Source organism: Sander lucioperca, chromosome 10 (assembly GCF_008315115.2).
Source record: "Sander lucioperca isolate FBNREF2018 chromosome 10, SLUC_FBN_1.2, whole genome shotgun sequence".
NCBI lineage: Eukaryota > Metazoa > Chordata > Actinopteri > Perciformes > Percidae > Sander > Sander lucioperca.
The window spans coordinates 20,851,109-20,867,365 of record NC_050182.1 but is presented as its reverse complement, the minus strand read 5'-3'; the positions used below and the strand labels follow the sequence as shown (position 1 = coordinate 20,867,365).

Sequence of the window (16,257 nt, the reverse complement as noted above, 5' to 3'; positions counted from 1 at the left end):
AGAGAAGAGAGTCTGAGTACAAGTGAAATAACTCTGTTCATTTTTATTGAGTTATTTTAACAATCCATATCTCTTTAAATATTTAAAGTACTGTTGATGTGTAACTGTGCTAATGTCTTGCTGCTTCCTGTAGCTCTGCATAGCTTACTGAGAAAGCTTATTTGTTGCTCTAGCTGTCTGTGTGGCGTCTTGTTAACTTCTGTCTGTATAGTTTAACCTGTACTAATGTCTTGCTGTTTCCTGTTGCTCTGGTCTAAAATCATCTGGCCGAAGGACTACAGTTGAACTAACACTGGCACATTTACAGAAATGTTAATGAATGTGTGTTGTCCTTTATAAAATAAAGACTAAGAATAAGAATAAGAATTTAACATCTTGACATCTTGATTCCTGCTTACAGCGACCTCAGTTTAAACTGAAACCATTGTTCGCACTTGTGTTCTGCTTTCTCAAGGAAGTGCCACTCATCACAATGAGTAGACAATGTACCCACTTTTCAATGTGTACCTATAGTGTGTAGTACAGAGAATTGTGCAGAAAGATGATCTTTTTAAATGAAATGTGTGCTTTAATCATCATTTTTTTTCACTCCAACAACATAACAAACAATGAACCAAATAATACAAGATAAATGTTTTTTTTGGAAAATTGTTGCACTTAAAATGTTTCTGAATGGAAAATAACCCAATTCAGAGTGTTTTATAATAGATCAGCTAAAAGTTCACAGTTCTAAACTAGAACAATAATACTATCGTGAATTCATATGTCAAATTAAATTTTCTTTTACAATGTAATGCTTTATTTACACTTAATTAACTGACACTCAATTAAAGAATTTCACATTTTTGCATATACTGAAAACCTATATTTCCATATGTTTATTTATTGTAGTTAATTATATTCATAAACATTCATTTTTAAATGGTTTATGCATTAAGAAAACATACCAAATTACTTTTTCTATTTCCTTAACTTCTTGCTTTTTTGTATCTTTATAAAGCTGCAATCAACGCTTATATCCCTGTAGGCCACATTTGAGTTTTTAATATGAGTCATACATGATTACAGTACATTATCTTTGTTTTGTTAGTAATTAAAGAAGCACTCCACCAATTTCCAACATACAAGTCAGTTTCCTCATCATGAAGATTATAAGCCTGCTTTGCTGGGGGCTTTCTAAAGTCTGAGAGAAAACCCTGATCATGTCATCGCCTCAGAGCCAGCATTTCTGAAGCTTGACTCATACTACACTGCTACACTGATTCTGACCATTCACCTTACGGAAGTGCAACACTGCTGTAGAGCTCCTTTAACTGAAGTACGTTAATGATGGGACTTATTAAAATAACTTATGGCTTTTTTTTAATATCTTTTTTGTGCACGTTATAGGTTTACAAAGTGAAAAAGCCCAAAGTCCCCCCCAAAGAGACTTACCATCTCCAACAGAAAACACTGTTCACAAACTGCTCCAAACAGCTCTATTGTAGTCCAGCCTTTACTTCAGAGACAAACGTGGTCACTTTGGAACACACGTTATAATGCTCACCTAGCTGCTAGCATGGCACGCCCTCATACTCTGTTTCTGACTGGCTAGTAGTCCTTACCTAGGTACTGTCAGGGCACGCCCTCATACTCTGCTTCTGACTGGCTAGTAGTCCTTACCTAGCTACTGTCAGGGCACGACCTCATACTCTGCTTCTGACTGGCTAGTAGTCCTTACCTAGCTACTGTCAGGGCACGCCCTCATACTCTGCTTCTGACTGGCTAGTAGTCCTTACCTAGCTACTGTCAGGGCACGTCCTCATACTCTGCTTCTGACTGGCTAGTAGTCCTTACCTAGCTACTGTCAGGGCACGACCTCATACTCTGCTTCTGACTGGCTAGTAGTCCTTACCTAGGTACTGTCAGGGCACGACCTCATACTCTGCTTCTGACTGGCTAGTAGTCCTTACCTAGGTACTGTCAGGGCACGCCCTCATACTCTGCTTCTGACTGGCTAGTAGTCCTTACCTAGGTACTGAGCAAGATGCAACAGAAGTGAGAGGTCTCACTCTGTAGCTAAAACAGAGAGCTCAACACACAGGGTGAAAAGAGGAGCTGCAGCAATGTGCAGTACAACAAAAATATGGTGTTTTTTGAAAATTAAACCATGTAAACCTATTCTGGTACAACCTCTAAATACAATTATGAACCTGAAAATGAGCAGAATATGAACACTTTTCTTTGGTCACTTGGGGTCAGCAGAACAACCTTATAATTACATAAGTTGCTGATTGACACTTCTGGCAGAGACAAGGCAACATTAGCATTTATTTGGAGTCATGTTTCTGGCGACCTGTTGATTTGTGCAGCATTAAACAAACAATAATTCATACTGTGTGTCTTTTATAGATAATGTGTTGTGTCATAACAATATATATGATGACCTCTGCAATAACAATTGTGGTCTAGCATGGTTCAGTGTTGTATTTATATCGATAGGGTTATCAAGCTCCTAACATTGCAGAGTGAGCAGTCATGGCACAAAACAGCAGATTTTTCATGTGTGTCTATTACTGGTCTTTGGCCAATCAGGTTGCCCTAGTTTTATAAGCATGATGCATTGGAGACCCAGATTCTTGGCTGGTGTTCACTAGTTACAATAGCCATGCTCTTTTAAGCAGAACTTTAATTCAATTCAATTCAATTCAATTTTATTCATAGTATCAAATCACAACAAGAGTTATCTCAAGACACTTTACAGATAGAGTAGGTCTAGACCACACTCTATAATTTACCCAATAGACCCAACAATTCCAGTAATTCCCTTTACAACATCCTCATGGTATTGTGCAATGAACAAATGGATTTTGTTAGAATCTAGTGGCAGCATTGCCCCAGACATTATGTCCTATACAATATCCGCCAACATTCAAGCAAGTGTTGAATGGCAAGTGAGACTAGGCCAAAAAGAACTCGCTTTTCTCTTGTGCTGTTCCAAAAATGGACTTTCGTCTCTCTCCAAAAAAGTAAAGGCCTCTAAGATGACAGCAGCCAGGAACAGCTCATTACAGGCCAGCATAATGCCCTTTAAGCTGTGCAGCATCTGTGACTGGCTGTTTGGAGCAGAGGGTTTGTACCTCAGGCCTGGACTGACCTGGTGTTAACAGGCTGAGTTACCCCACCGTGGTCAGTCCAGCCCTGGACCTGTAATGATATGTCACAGTCAGCACTAACAGGAGTTATTTAAAAGTCTTACTCTTCAGCCAGTGATCGTGTTACCTCACTGGGAGTAATCTATACTTCTGGTTGTGGCCTGCCTGACTGACAAGAGCTGGTGCTGGTCCACTCATCTAATATATGTGGAAGATGGTTTAATAAGTTATCAGTGGTGATGGTTCAGCTTTGGGTCTGTCTTGGTCTTTCAGGGGTCGGGGAATGTAACACACTGGATTACACTTCATAACAGCTCATAACACTTTGCAAATCAACTCTGAAGTAGAATCTATGTGTCTTTTATCCAGTGGTGGAAGAAGTATTCACATACTTTATAGAAGTACAAGTACTGATACCACATTGTAAAAATACTCTGTTACAAGTCAAAGTCCTGCATTGAAAATGTTACTTAAGTAAAAGTATGTAAGTATAATCAGGAAAATGTACTTTAAGTATTAAAATTAAAAGTACTGAATGCAGAAGAAATCCTCGCATTTAAGAAACCGGAATTGATCCAAACAGTTCTGTCAATCAACTAAGTGTTCAATCAGCTAATCATTTCAGGTGTACTTGTGGGCCATTTTATTGGGTAGTTCACTTCATAATAAAACATCAGATTTTATAAACTACATGTGTTTTGTGTGCAGTAATCTGAATGTGTAAAGTAACTAGTAACTAAAGCTGTAACAGATGAATGTACATCTAAAAAGTACAACATTTCTCTCTGAAATGTAGCGGAGTAGAAGTAGAAAGTGGCATGAAAAGAAAAGACTCAAGTAAAGTACAAGTACCTCAAATTTGTACTTAAGTACAGTACTTGAGTAAATGTACTAGTTATATTCCACCGCTGCTTTTATCCATGTTGATCCATTTTCTAAAGCTGCAAACCTACAAACCTGGCTCTGATGATAGTGCAGAGTCCTGACTTGGACTCTTTGTACCCATATTTAACAACGCCAAAGGTCATTTGATAACCCAGTGCCCAACTACCTTAAAATAGCTGAGTACTTTCTGAGTACTTGTTTGACTTCACTCTTGAAAAAGATTAGAGGGTTTTTTGCAGGACAGGGGAACTGGTTTCATTTACCTCTGTGTTGAACTCAGTAAACAGAGACAAATTCCTCAACTTTTGTGTCTGCTGGTTACATGACACATGGCATTTGTAACAAGGCCAAATGAGCTACACAGTTTCATTTCAAATAATCTGCAGTAATCAGTATTACCCACCTGTCATTGATGCCGTTAGATATCCTAAGAATGTTGCTCAAATAAATACAAATACATTGTTTAATACAAATCTATTAATGTCCTGCAGCTTATGTGACATGTGTCTTGTCATATTCTAGATGTTCACCTGATATTTTACTAAACGTCTATTCAGCTAAAGTCCCGACAATGTGAACTGCAGGCCAGACTGGACAAAAGAATAGTTCATAGATCAGTCATTTCGGTTAGAATAGGTACATTTGTCTTTGCTTTTGGCTAAGTGGAAACTGCAGATGACAGATAAATGAGGAACCTGACCTGGGGCAGTCAAAAATGTTCTTTCTGTGTCATGCTTTGTTTCATATTATCTTGACATCTCCTTTGGTAAAAAAACAACAACAACCTCTCAGTTGCAGTTCCAGTTGTTGAGGGCATTTCTTTAATAGCCTATTTTAATACAGAAATATTTGACAAATGGCCATCCTGGACAATTGTAGAGGTCTGGAGCTATATATATACAGTACATAACTCTATATATATCCATATGTGCACACAGACTCTGAGGAGCAGAGCAGGAAAGAGATAAATACTCAGCTTTAGTATGGCTTTCTGGGACTGATTCATTCCTATTGTAAAAGGTAAACACTGCCATCTTCTGGTGTAAAAAAGACAAAAGCTTTTATTGGATTAGGCTGTAGAATAAAAAAACAATCTTATGTAAAAGTCTATTGTCCAAAGAAAAAAGACTTGTTTCAAAAAAGAAAAGAAAAGAAGACTTGTTTCATGTATTTGGCGCAAGAAATACTACAATACAATACAAATACAATACAATGTATTCTGGATTGTCAATTTATTTATTTACTTTGATCCATGCTGTCCTATTCTACGTATTATACCAAAACAAAATCTTTTTTTCTTGTGTAGCATAAAGGGACTAATTCACATTTCGTTGTGCAACCCTGTGTTGTAGAATGTCAATAAAAAGACCTTGTAACCATGTGATGATTTCATCTGCCCCCTTTTCTTCCTTATGTCTGCCAGAGGCTAGTTGCTCCTCTTACATCCAGGGTGCGGGACAAGAATCAAGCACTGCTCAAAGTAGACTTTTCTTATGTCAGTTTTACATAAGGTTAACTTTGAGCCTATGTCTGAGCCAGGGGAGCATGCGTGCACCACTGCTGCTTGAATCATCTCTGGAACTGCATAGGATTTAGATGATGTGAAAACATTAAATACAGTTCTTAATGGGAGGGAGCCCAGCATGAAGAGACTTCCAGTTATCTCCCCTTTATAGAGGTCAGATCTGAGTTGGTTCACTGTTAAATATATTTCCAGTGTAAGAATAGCAACATTATTTTGAGAGTCCCACATGAATTTTTTTTCCATTCCCAGAGCAATGTTGACAACATGCCAAGTATAACCGCGTTGTTCCCTTAAAATTTGGTGACATAATATTAAGTCTCGGTTGGTCAGAAGGGTGGTTATTGTTATTATAGTATACTCCTTTTAGCAAAAAACATACACATCATGACATTGACTTTTATTTTTATTTTGGTTTAAAATGAGTTTAAAATACAATCTAATTGTTCTCCATAAAGGTCTGTTTTCAGTTATAGTGTTACATTTCTTACCATGGTGAACCTTATGGTTCCTCCATAAAATAGCATGTGGAATTATTTACAGCACCGGTTTGTAACTGCACAAAGAGCACACTTATTCTCGTTTTTCTTTAGTGTTGAAAAGCCTAAATGATCATACTTGTATTTGATATCCTGTTGTCTTAGCTTTTTGTATTGCATTGTCTTAGCTTTTAAAGAAGTACACTAGCAATAGCCTTCTTTACCCTTTTGTTGGCTTTTAGAGTACAGTATTGGACCTTAAAATGCAAATAAACACAGATACGTTGGATGAACTGGGTGAGAACAAAGACTTTGGAGTGTGAAAGTGTAGTATTTTTGATTACAGTATTCTTGCCTTTTCTTGAGGCCAATCCCGTCCAATTTAACACATTTCCTGTTTGTGCTCGGGGTCCAACCAGCGGAGTGGTTGCATGTGCACTAATCAACACAGAGAGAAGAAGCTTGGTAGAGTTAAGATGGCGGCATGTGGGTGAGGAGGCTGGGATCTAAACTCGAGGTTTTTCGCCATTAAACGATTCATATGAATCCACATATATACAGTAATCGAAAGAAGAACAATTTCCACATCTTTCACACGCCTGTGTGTGATTTTGGATTGACCCCATGACATCTATACACTTCGTGGTTCACCCGTTGCCCGGGACTGAGGATCAGCTCAATGACAGGTATTTTGTTGCGGCCCGTGAAAAAGAATAATTTAAATCAATATTTACGTGCGGGGTATGATATATAGTATTTGAGATTGTAATTGCGAACGATGTTGACATTGTCATGCGCGTTCAGTCGGGTTTAAATTATTTAAATGACCCCCCAGGGTTGAAACAAGGCCCGGCATCTTGAACAATCCTCGTTAGCCTGCTAACGTTACTACCTAAACAGTCGGTCCAGTGCTAGCTAGATGCTAGCCCGTTAACTGGCTATAGTACGCTAATAGCTAACGCTAGCAGGCTGTTTCCTTGATTCTCTGGAAGGATTGGCTCACAGTCAAAGTTGAGATAGACAATGCGGGTTGGGGGATGGGGAAAAGAGAGGGAAATAAGGCTCGTAAAACGCTCCGTTATTGTAAAGATACGAATTTTCTTGTAGAAATGATAGATGCACTCTTTTGACAAGTGTCAGTGTTTGTTTTGCGGGCGTCTCGTTGATAATCATGATCAATGAAGTAGCCATCGTTAGCTAACGGATAGCTAGCTAGCTAGCTGCTAATGCTAGCAAGCTAATTCGCTACCACGCTCTTGACAAAGCCAAATATTTGTGTTCCAGTGTCTTTTTTTGTCGTGGTGTTTTTGGACGTTTAATGACACAATTTACTTGCTAACGTCGTCGGAAATAATGATTTCATTTGTCTGTGTTTTTAACATTGCGCACCAAGATAAATATCTAAAATATGCAGGGAAGCACAGTTAGCAACATTGCATTTACATTAATCCTGTTATCTACTTTAGTAAGGGGACAAGCCAAGGTTTATAAAGTGTGTATGATCGATGCTGGATTATTCAGTGTTCACGTGATCATACACTTATCTCTTTTCACTGTAACACAAATACATACAGCAACTCGGGACAGTTATTTCAATTGCACACAATATTGTTAATAGTGGCATGCTGCAGGCATGCATGTCACTGCGTTAAATGGGGTTTCTTTAGAGGTTTTAGAAACAGAAAAGATCATGAGACAGTAGTAGTTGGAAGAAAGGTCCAGGAAATTTCGTGCGACCTGTATTGTGGCAGAACGCGATTTATGGTAAACCTATTTATATCATCCATTGAGATTGAACTGATTAATGAGCTGTTCTACTTAAAGACAAAGAGGTTGAGACATGTTTTTAGAATGACCTTGAGATTAAGAACTGGGTATAGGCTCAGAGTATTTGAACGCCTTTTGCAGGTTGGTGTACTATCTAACTCTGGGGGACCAGCTTTGGTCCAACTGACAGGAAAGCTCAGTTACTCCCCTGGTTACACATGTTATTGAGAAAGCCACCCAAACATCTTGGTGGTATGGACCATTGGTTACCTTAAGAGGTCATGGCTGTTACATCCCCAGGCATGCATGCCATTGCATGCTACAGTCACCATGTGCTGCTGGGAGGCCCCCTCCTCTCTTCCCCATGAAGGAACTTGCAGTTGTCAAAGCAGATAAGTGCCTCTATCTGAAGTAAAAGGGCTTGGTCCAGCTTGGCTTATTTGAAGTGCCTGCCTGGCATGAACATCCGGTCAGATTCCCTCAAACAAATGCCAAGGGCTTGCTTGACCTAACTGATGTCTGCTTAGACACATTAGTTTAGCACAGTGGAATGGCAAATGCCATTCTTTGTTCATAGTGAGTTGGATGTTTAATATGTTTTGGCTGTGCTTTAGTGAAACGGTTTTTAAAATCGCTCAGTGAGGCGAGTAGACTTTATGTCTGTGCTAGAGTTTGTTTGATGGGTAGGTTAGTGAATGACTGACCGATCTTGATGCTGTGTGAGTAATTTTCACCTCCCTTCCTGTAGTGTTTGGGCTGCTGCATGGGCTTCTAAATGTGCTTCTGTATTGTGAGGATAGTTCTACCTTTTACTACTTGTATCTTGCTCAATTTCTTGAGATTGTTTTGTTTGTTTGAAGGCATATTTTAGTGAATTACACGGACAATGGAAAATGAACAAATAGCACATTTACATCGACATTCTACTATTTGTAGGCCTAAGTGGCCATAACATTTTCATTGCTTGTCTTTTGTATTTGTGCAATCATGAGCAAGATTTATATGTTTAGGTTTACACCTGGTATTAACATTTAAATTGTGTTTTAAATAGTATACCTGATCCATAACTGCAATGCATTTGTTTACCACTGAGGGGGCGTTTTCTTCTTCTTGCCTTCCATCCAAAATGCCAATTGGCATTTGTTGATGTATGAGTAAGGTCATTCATCACAACAGGGGCCCCTGTTTTTCTGTACCAGGTGTGGAAGAAACACTTTGCAAAACTATATATATTCAAGGTGACAGCATAGGCCAAATAGGTGGAGTATGTTTCTTGACAAGACACTAGACAAGTATCGGCATACAATCTCAGACAGTTAGCAGTTAAGCATGTTCGGATAAATGCAATTCCTTAACACTGTCAGATTGTCCGTCTGTATTGTTGGGCTGTGCAATTAATCAAATTATAATCATGATTTTGGCTTCTAACGATCACAAAAACAATGTAATCGAGAAAATCAATTATTTTGCACTTTACTTGAACATTAGCTTTGGACCTATTTTTAATTTGTCTTGTGTTCTGAAAGGAAAAAAGAGGATTAAGGGAAATTTCCCATTTCAAGGTGTTTTCACTGTTTTTTTTTTTAAGTTCAATAAATGCAACATCTTTCCAAAAGTCAATAATCGTGCAGCCCTACCGTATTAGATGTGCAACAGCTAACAGGCAATTAAATAAGACGATTTACTTTATAAAGTGGTAGAGCTGATTATGTTCTACGTTCACAGCAGTCCATGAATTTATAGTTTTCGGTACGTTATTCATTACTAATTCAGACATTGTTATGTTGCAGTAGCATGCTTGACACTTGCTTTGCACTCTTAACATTTTTTCACCATCCTCCCAGAATCGTCCCGAAATACAATCTAAGCCATCCCAAAATGAATGCGGACCTTTCCAAATTTAAAATGTTTGTTTTCTACATTATTATAAGTGAGAATAATTGAAAAGTGACTTTTAACATATTAATAATATATATATATATATATATATATATATATATATAAAAAATAATAATAAATAAAACATCCTACAAATTATTAGATTTTCAACCTTTTTATTTGAGTTGCCCCCCAAAAGCTAGACATGGCCATGCTAGTTGGTGTGTTTAAAAGTTGGAGGAGGTGCTGGACAAGATGCATCTCATGGGAAGAGGCGCAGCATGTTGCCAAGGACAAAATGCAAGGAGAGATCTCATTGCAGCCTAATGTCCCATAAGGCAGGGGTCTTCAATGTCTTTTAAACCAAGGACCTCTTAACTGAAAGAGAGACAGAGCAGGGACCCCCTACTACTAATGTTGTATAAAATTAAGTTGCATATTAAACTGGGCCTACAATGACGTGTGGGCAGCCTAAAGCCTTTATACATTCCTTTTTAGTGCATAGAATACTAAGCTATTAAAATAATAATTGTTGGCATGATATTATAAATCTTTTAATTCTCAACATAAATGTGGCACAGTGAATCCTTTGGGATGAACTGTATCTGTGGATGGCTACCTTAGTGACTACCTTACCTATAGGCCAGTAAGCATATCAGTGGGGGATTTATATTTGCTAATATGTTGGATTCATGTACAGACTTTCTAATTTTTTAAAAAACTTTCAAAAATTAACAATAATTTGGAGGCGCCCCTGCACTGACTCTGAGGACCCCTTAGGGGTCCCGGACCCCCTGTTGAAGATCTCATGCCGTAAGGGATGAAGTGGAGTAAATAAGTTAAGTGGTTAAAGTTAGTAACATGATTTAAGCTGTTTGGGAGTTTTGACTCCTCATAGTTAACGTAAAGTTATCGTCAGCTCACTCAAATGCAAATGTCGTCTGCTGACTTGTTGGCTAGTGTTAACTGTAACGTTACCGTTAAACAGTCTAATGTTAGCTAACTGGTAACAATGGTTAACAATAACGTTATCTAGCAAGCTTACTGACTTATTCAATCCAAGTAAGGTGACGTCAGAGGCTGACGGTTCAGGCTCTGGCTCTGCTATGCGTTTCCCTGGTGTTTGCTTTCTTGATGTATCATTAAAAAAGCACAGCAGTATCCCACCACGGGATGCCACTGCCATTGTACATCACTCTGACAGTCAATACTGGGGGTGACCGGCGTCTGATTTCACGGGTCTAGCTTTGTGTGTGTTTATGTGGTCAAGGAGGTTTAATAAGAACTGTGTGTGCTACAAAAAACATGTAGTCCGTTTCATTTTCATTGTAAGTTAGCACAGATTTTTCATTTTCATCCCAAAATTAATTTCTATCCTTCCTGATCCTATTTTCTTCCGCCCCAGGACAATGGGAAGTCCTTGAGCTCAAGCCCTGGCACTATAGTAGTGAGGTGGGAGGAGATATTTTGGGTGGCAGGGGTTTCAGAAGTAAAAGTCGTATTCATTTTCTCCATGGACAATGTTAGGTTAGTGGCAGATAGAATGAAATGAAACACTCTGGGTTGATTTATCAGTATAAAAAATAGACAACTAATTGTTTATTTGATAAAAAGGCAAGGAGCATTGTTGTGATAAACATCCAATGACTGAACTCAAAATATTGTTGTTCTGAAGACATTTTAATAAATCTGGAAATGCAGTGTTTATCTTTGGGGATTTTTTTTTTATCCTTAAGGCAATGGGCAAGTTTAAAATATACAACAACTCTGACCTCTCTGGCTGGCATCTTTCCCTATTGCAATAGCCACTGAGGCTCATGGGTACTGCAATTTTTGGAGGCATTTTAACAGTCTTAGGCAGACCTGAGGTCTTGATCTCATTTACGATCCTAGTGTCCTGAGGGTAAAAGCTCTTAGCCTCCCAGTGCTGGCCTGGCCTATTCAGTACCTTCTTCCTTACCTCAACAGGGAGAAAAGGCCAATATCCAGGTGGTTGGGATCCTTTTTCCATTACATGGTACCTGCTCCACTCGCCTCAACTCTACTCGCCTTTTTTGGTTTTCCATTGTGATAAAAAGTCCCTGGTACCTGCCAACAGGTACTTTATTTAGTACCACCTCCGTCGAGGTTCCAAGCGAGCTGAGGCGATACCAAAAGGTGACGTGAAAACCTACAGACTCCTGATTGGTCGCAGAGAATCGTCACTAATCACTGCGTCATCATTGCTATAGCGACAGACGAGGGTGTCCTGAACAAACCCGCCATTTTTAAATAGTTTAGCCAGCTGTGTGTGTTTTGCTGCCTCCAGCTTCTTTAGAAACTAAATGTGTCTTCTGGCAAACAAGAAAACAACACACCTTCCACGGTCTGTCTGTGTGTGTGTGTGTCGCGTTAGGTCACGTCAGTTTCCTCCGGCATCGCTATGACGACCAGCCATGCTTGCCTCATGCATGAGGCGGTACTAAATTGAAGTGTCAGTATTTCATATATACCAATTTCTAATGTTTTTATTGTTTCTTTGTCCAAATATGTCAAACGTCTGGCATGGGCAAAGCCATGGGTGTCAAATAAGCCCACTTCATAATGTGTTGATGAATAAATTAGTGGTCGACCGATATGGGTTTTCCAATGGCCGATGCGATATTTAGAGAGCAGGGCGGCAGAAATATAAAGCTGATATGTTGTTTTTTTGCAGCTGATAAAATACAATTTAATAATAAATGAGACACAAAATTGCTGAACTTAAATTAACATTTACTTAACACTGTTATGTATGTATTGTCTCTGTTTAGGCTGTGTTTAATTGTAGCGCTAACCCCATTCTACAGCAGCCACACTGACAAGCCTGCCTGCAATTAATCGGCCTCGTGAGCGCAGGCATCAGCCGATGCCGATTATCTCAAAATGGCATTAAACAGCCCCATTAATCAGTCAGCCGACTAATCGGTCTATCACTCAGGGTGTCTGCGGGGTTTTAAAAAGTATTAAAAGGTAGTAAATCAAATTAGTAAAAATTAAGTCCATTAAAAGGTATTAAAAGATATTAATCGCCATTTTACAAGGTATTCATTTTTTTAATAATTTTTTTGAAAACTATGAATTGTCCATTTGTTTTATTATGTCTATTTAAGTTGATCTTGTAAAGTTTGTGTGATATTATATTCTATCCCGCATTGGGTGATAGCCTATCTCAGCCTGACAAGCCAGAAGAAAAAGGGAAGATAGAGGGGGAATGACATGCAGTAAAGGGCTAGCCTTCAAGCCAGACCCACATCCAGATGTTGGGCCCGGGAACTCACCATTGACAGGGCTCAATCTGAGGGTTAACGGCTAAACGGTTCTCTTTCAAATTCTCTCTGCACGCAATAGGATAGCTCTACAACCAACCAGAGCAACGCTAGTTGATAGATTAGACTTCCTTTTTTAAGAATGACTTCAGTGCCATTCTTTGTTCTTTTCTCAAAGAAAAGCTGAACTCCAAGTCTTCCAGAGTCGCGGCCAAAGCCGATTCCAAAGACTGCTGTTCACCAGCAGCAGCAGCCATCTTCTTTGTTTTCAAGTTGTTTGGATCCCACAAAGATGAACAGAGATCCTGAGTGGTGCATCACACAGATGAAGAGTATAGTGCAAACATTCCTCCAGGGCAAGCAGTTGGTAGGTGGCATCTCAGCTGGTAAGAAAATATTGTATAGGGACAGAAGTGGATAGGTTATTCAGATTGATTAAGGACATGTGTTAGTGGTCTCAGTGTGCAAGGTGGTTTTGTGCATTCTCTTAACAGTGTGGAAGTGTCATTGCTTTTACCTAAATAATTTATTTGAACAAGTTCTGAAAAAATCTACTATGTACTCTTAGCTCCACTAGTATCCTTTGGCCTGTATGTCATTTGAAATAGGTGTGATCAGCCTTTTCGCTGTGTTGTCAACACAGAAAAAGCTAACCTTACCCTCAAAACTATAGTGGAAATTGCTCTTGAAAATGTCATCTTTCAATATGTGTTGTCATTTTGCTTGTATCTCTATCCTATGGTGTGCTGTTGGCATTTGACATTGGCCAAGATTTCTGGTCCAGCCAGCTGGTTGAAAGTGCAGATGTTTTTATGAAGATTTCTGAAGACCAGCTGACTGAAAGAAAAATAGTTTGCATATTCAATACTAATGTTCTAACTAGTGCTGTCAATTAAATGCGTTAACGGCGTTAACACAAACCCATTTTAACGGCATACATTTTTTTATCGCAAGATTAACGTTTTTGGCCAAGCAAACTACAACACCACACCGGATCTAGTTAGACCGGAAACAAAACAACAGACACGCCTGCACTTGTTTGGGCTTGGAGCCGGCCAAAGAGTAGTAGGCTAACGTTACGTTTTGAGTTGATGGCGAGCGTGAGACACAGAAATGGATGCCAATAAGATTCTGAATGGAAAGTTTACTTTTAAAAAGTTGTCAAGGGGGACCGTAGTTTCACCATACACAGCCTGTACGACACAGAGAAAGCAGCCACACTTGAGCTGCTGCAAACACTGTCTCATTAACTGGTGATCACTGGACGTCAGTGAGTAATCAACATTATTTAGGAGTTACTAAACACTATATTGACTCTTTATATCAGCATACGTTTTAGGACTGTGTCTTTTGTATCGTTTTTTTGACTGTTTTTGTCATTTGGGACATTGTCCACCCCCTTTTTTGTCCAGGAGAATTGTTACATTCCTTATTAGAAAAACAAAGGTTACAAATGTCCTGCTGTGGCATCCGGTTTTTGGACCATTTAGTTTGTACTGTATAAGCAAAGTGTTAGTGTTACATCACAGTTAGGTTAGGTACTTAGAAATTGTGCAATAATGACTCACACATGTTTCTTTTGTTTAAAGTAAATAAAAAAGAAACAAATACAAATTTTGAAGTCAAGTTCAAAAAGTAACTTTCTTTGCATTAATTTGATTCCCAGTTAAGATACACTGGTAAGAATTGCTTTCCACTGTTAATATGAACTTAAAAACAGTTCTGAAATGCAAAATAGAATTTTATTCATGTGATAAAACATGCGATTAATCGTGATTAACTATAGACATTTGGCGATTAATCGCGATTTAAAAAAATTAATCGTTTGACAGCCCTAGTTCTAACAATAGTAAATGAGTCAAATCAGGATTTACAGACGGCATGCTTCTATCATGGGCATGAACTGTAGTTTTGTTTTTTTAGTCATCTTAAACTCAAAATGATTGGAAAAGTAAAGATTAATACTACATTATAACTAATGTTTGGATGGAATGTAGGCCTATACAGAATGAATTGACTTTTGCAATATCACTGATATTTAAATATGGGTATTGATTATATGAATTATGGAGCTGTTTCTTCAGGTGAGGTCATAATGAGGGAGGAAAATCCCCATTGAAACACAGTCAAGTGGGCTTAATGGGAGCAGGTGGGCTTAAAGGGAACATCGGTCAAAAAATGATCTTTGGCCACCAAATTTAGGTGCATGGTGGCCCTTGGGTCCAGTGCTTAAAATATTAGCGACCATCCCTGACTGACTTTTTTCTCACACGCATTGCTTACAGTATTGCAATATATCGAATTGTAATCCCTGTATCCTGATACATATCGTATTGCCAGATTATTGCCAATACACAGCCCTACCACGCACTGTTAAATTATAATTAATTAATTTTAATTATATATTAATTTAAATTTAATATAAATTAAATTAATATACACATCTTAAATATTTTTTTTTTAAAACAATGCTTAGACCTTGTGGGGACTCAACTTTGCAAGCTTACAGTACACTGGCAGAAACAACTTAAAAATGAATAGATATGCCAAAAATATTTACATTGCTAAACACTACCTTGACCACAGGTCTGTCGTAGAAAATGGGGGGTGACATACATAGTGTACGTAGCTCCGCTTCCAGCTTGCTTTGGTGTTGGTATAATGTTGGGATAGCAGTTTAGCTGAAGTATTTTCACCTGTCTTACTCACTCGTCTGTAGCTGGACCATGGCCCTGCATTGGTTGATTGTTATCGCGTTTGGTAATGTCGCTCCACCGCTAGCTTGAGGTGATAGAGTGAGGTTAATGCTAATTTGCTAGTGTTAGTTAGCATGACTTATTTACAGTTATCAGTGTTAAAACTTGTTTTTGTTGTTGAGTACGCAGGGATTAGGGGTCTCCTCTGAATTCACTCACAGCTTGCCCCAACCATAGCCGCTCCCTGCGGCTATGCACCTATGTGGCGATATACATACAGGAAATTAAAATGGGTATACTGGATGAAAAGGTATACCGCCCGGCACTTATTCTGGGTTTCCCTTCATATACTGGGGAATTTCTACTTCTGCACCATCGACTCCAGCACAGCATTTCTAAATTGCGCAGGCTACATTAATCTGCACCAATTGGGTCTTACTTGCATTAATATGGTCTCTATCTTCTTGTCAGGCTCCGTGAAGTCTCAGAGAAGCTCAACAAATACAGCTATAACAGGTAAGTTTGTGTCAACACTGTAACTGTAGGCTACTTTGTTTAATATTTTATAAATGGTTGTAAACAGGACCTTGTTTATTATCCTGTATATTG

General features: G+C 38.6%; 1 protein-coding gene across 12 annotated transcripts in view; it reads left to right on the top strand.

The window, feature by feature from the left end:
• Window positions 1–6,435: 6,435 nt before the first annotated feature.
• The window catches only part of ubr5 (ubiquitin protein ligase E3 component n-recognin 5), a 44,581-nt gene continuing 34,759 nt past the window's right edge, over window positions 6,436–16,257 (top strand). For 9 of the 12 annotated variants that reach the window (XM_031322693.2, XM_031322697.2, XM_031322700.2 and 6 more), the window contains exons 1-2: window positions 6,436–6,706; window positions 16,120–16,164. In XM_031322693.2, the coding sequence (XP_031178553.1) occupies window positions 6,645–6,706; window positions 16,120–16,164 (107 nt within the window). In that variant the 5' untranslated portion in view covers window positions 6,436–6,644. The remainder of the gene's footprint in view (window positions 6,707–16,119; window positions 16,165–16,257) is intronic. The other 3 variants (XM_031322690.2, XM_031322701.2, XM_031322702.1) reach the window with 1 other exon arrangement.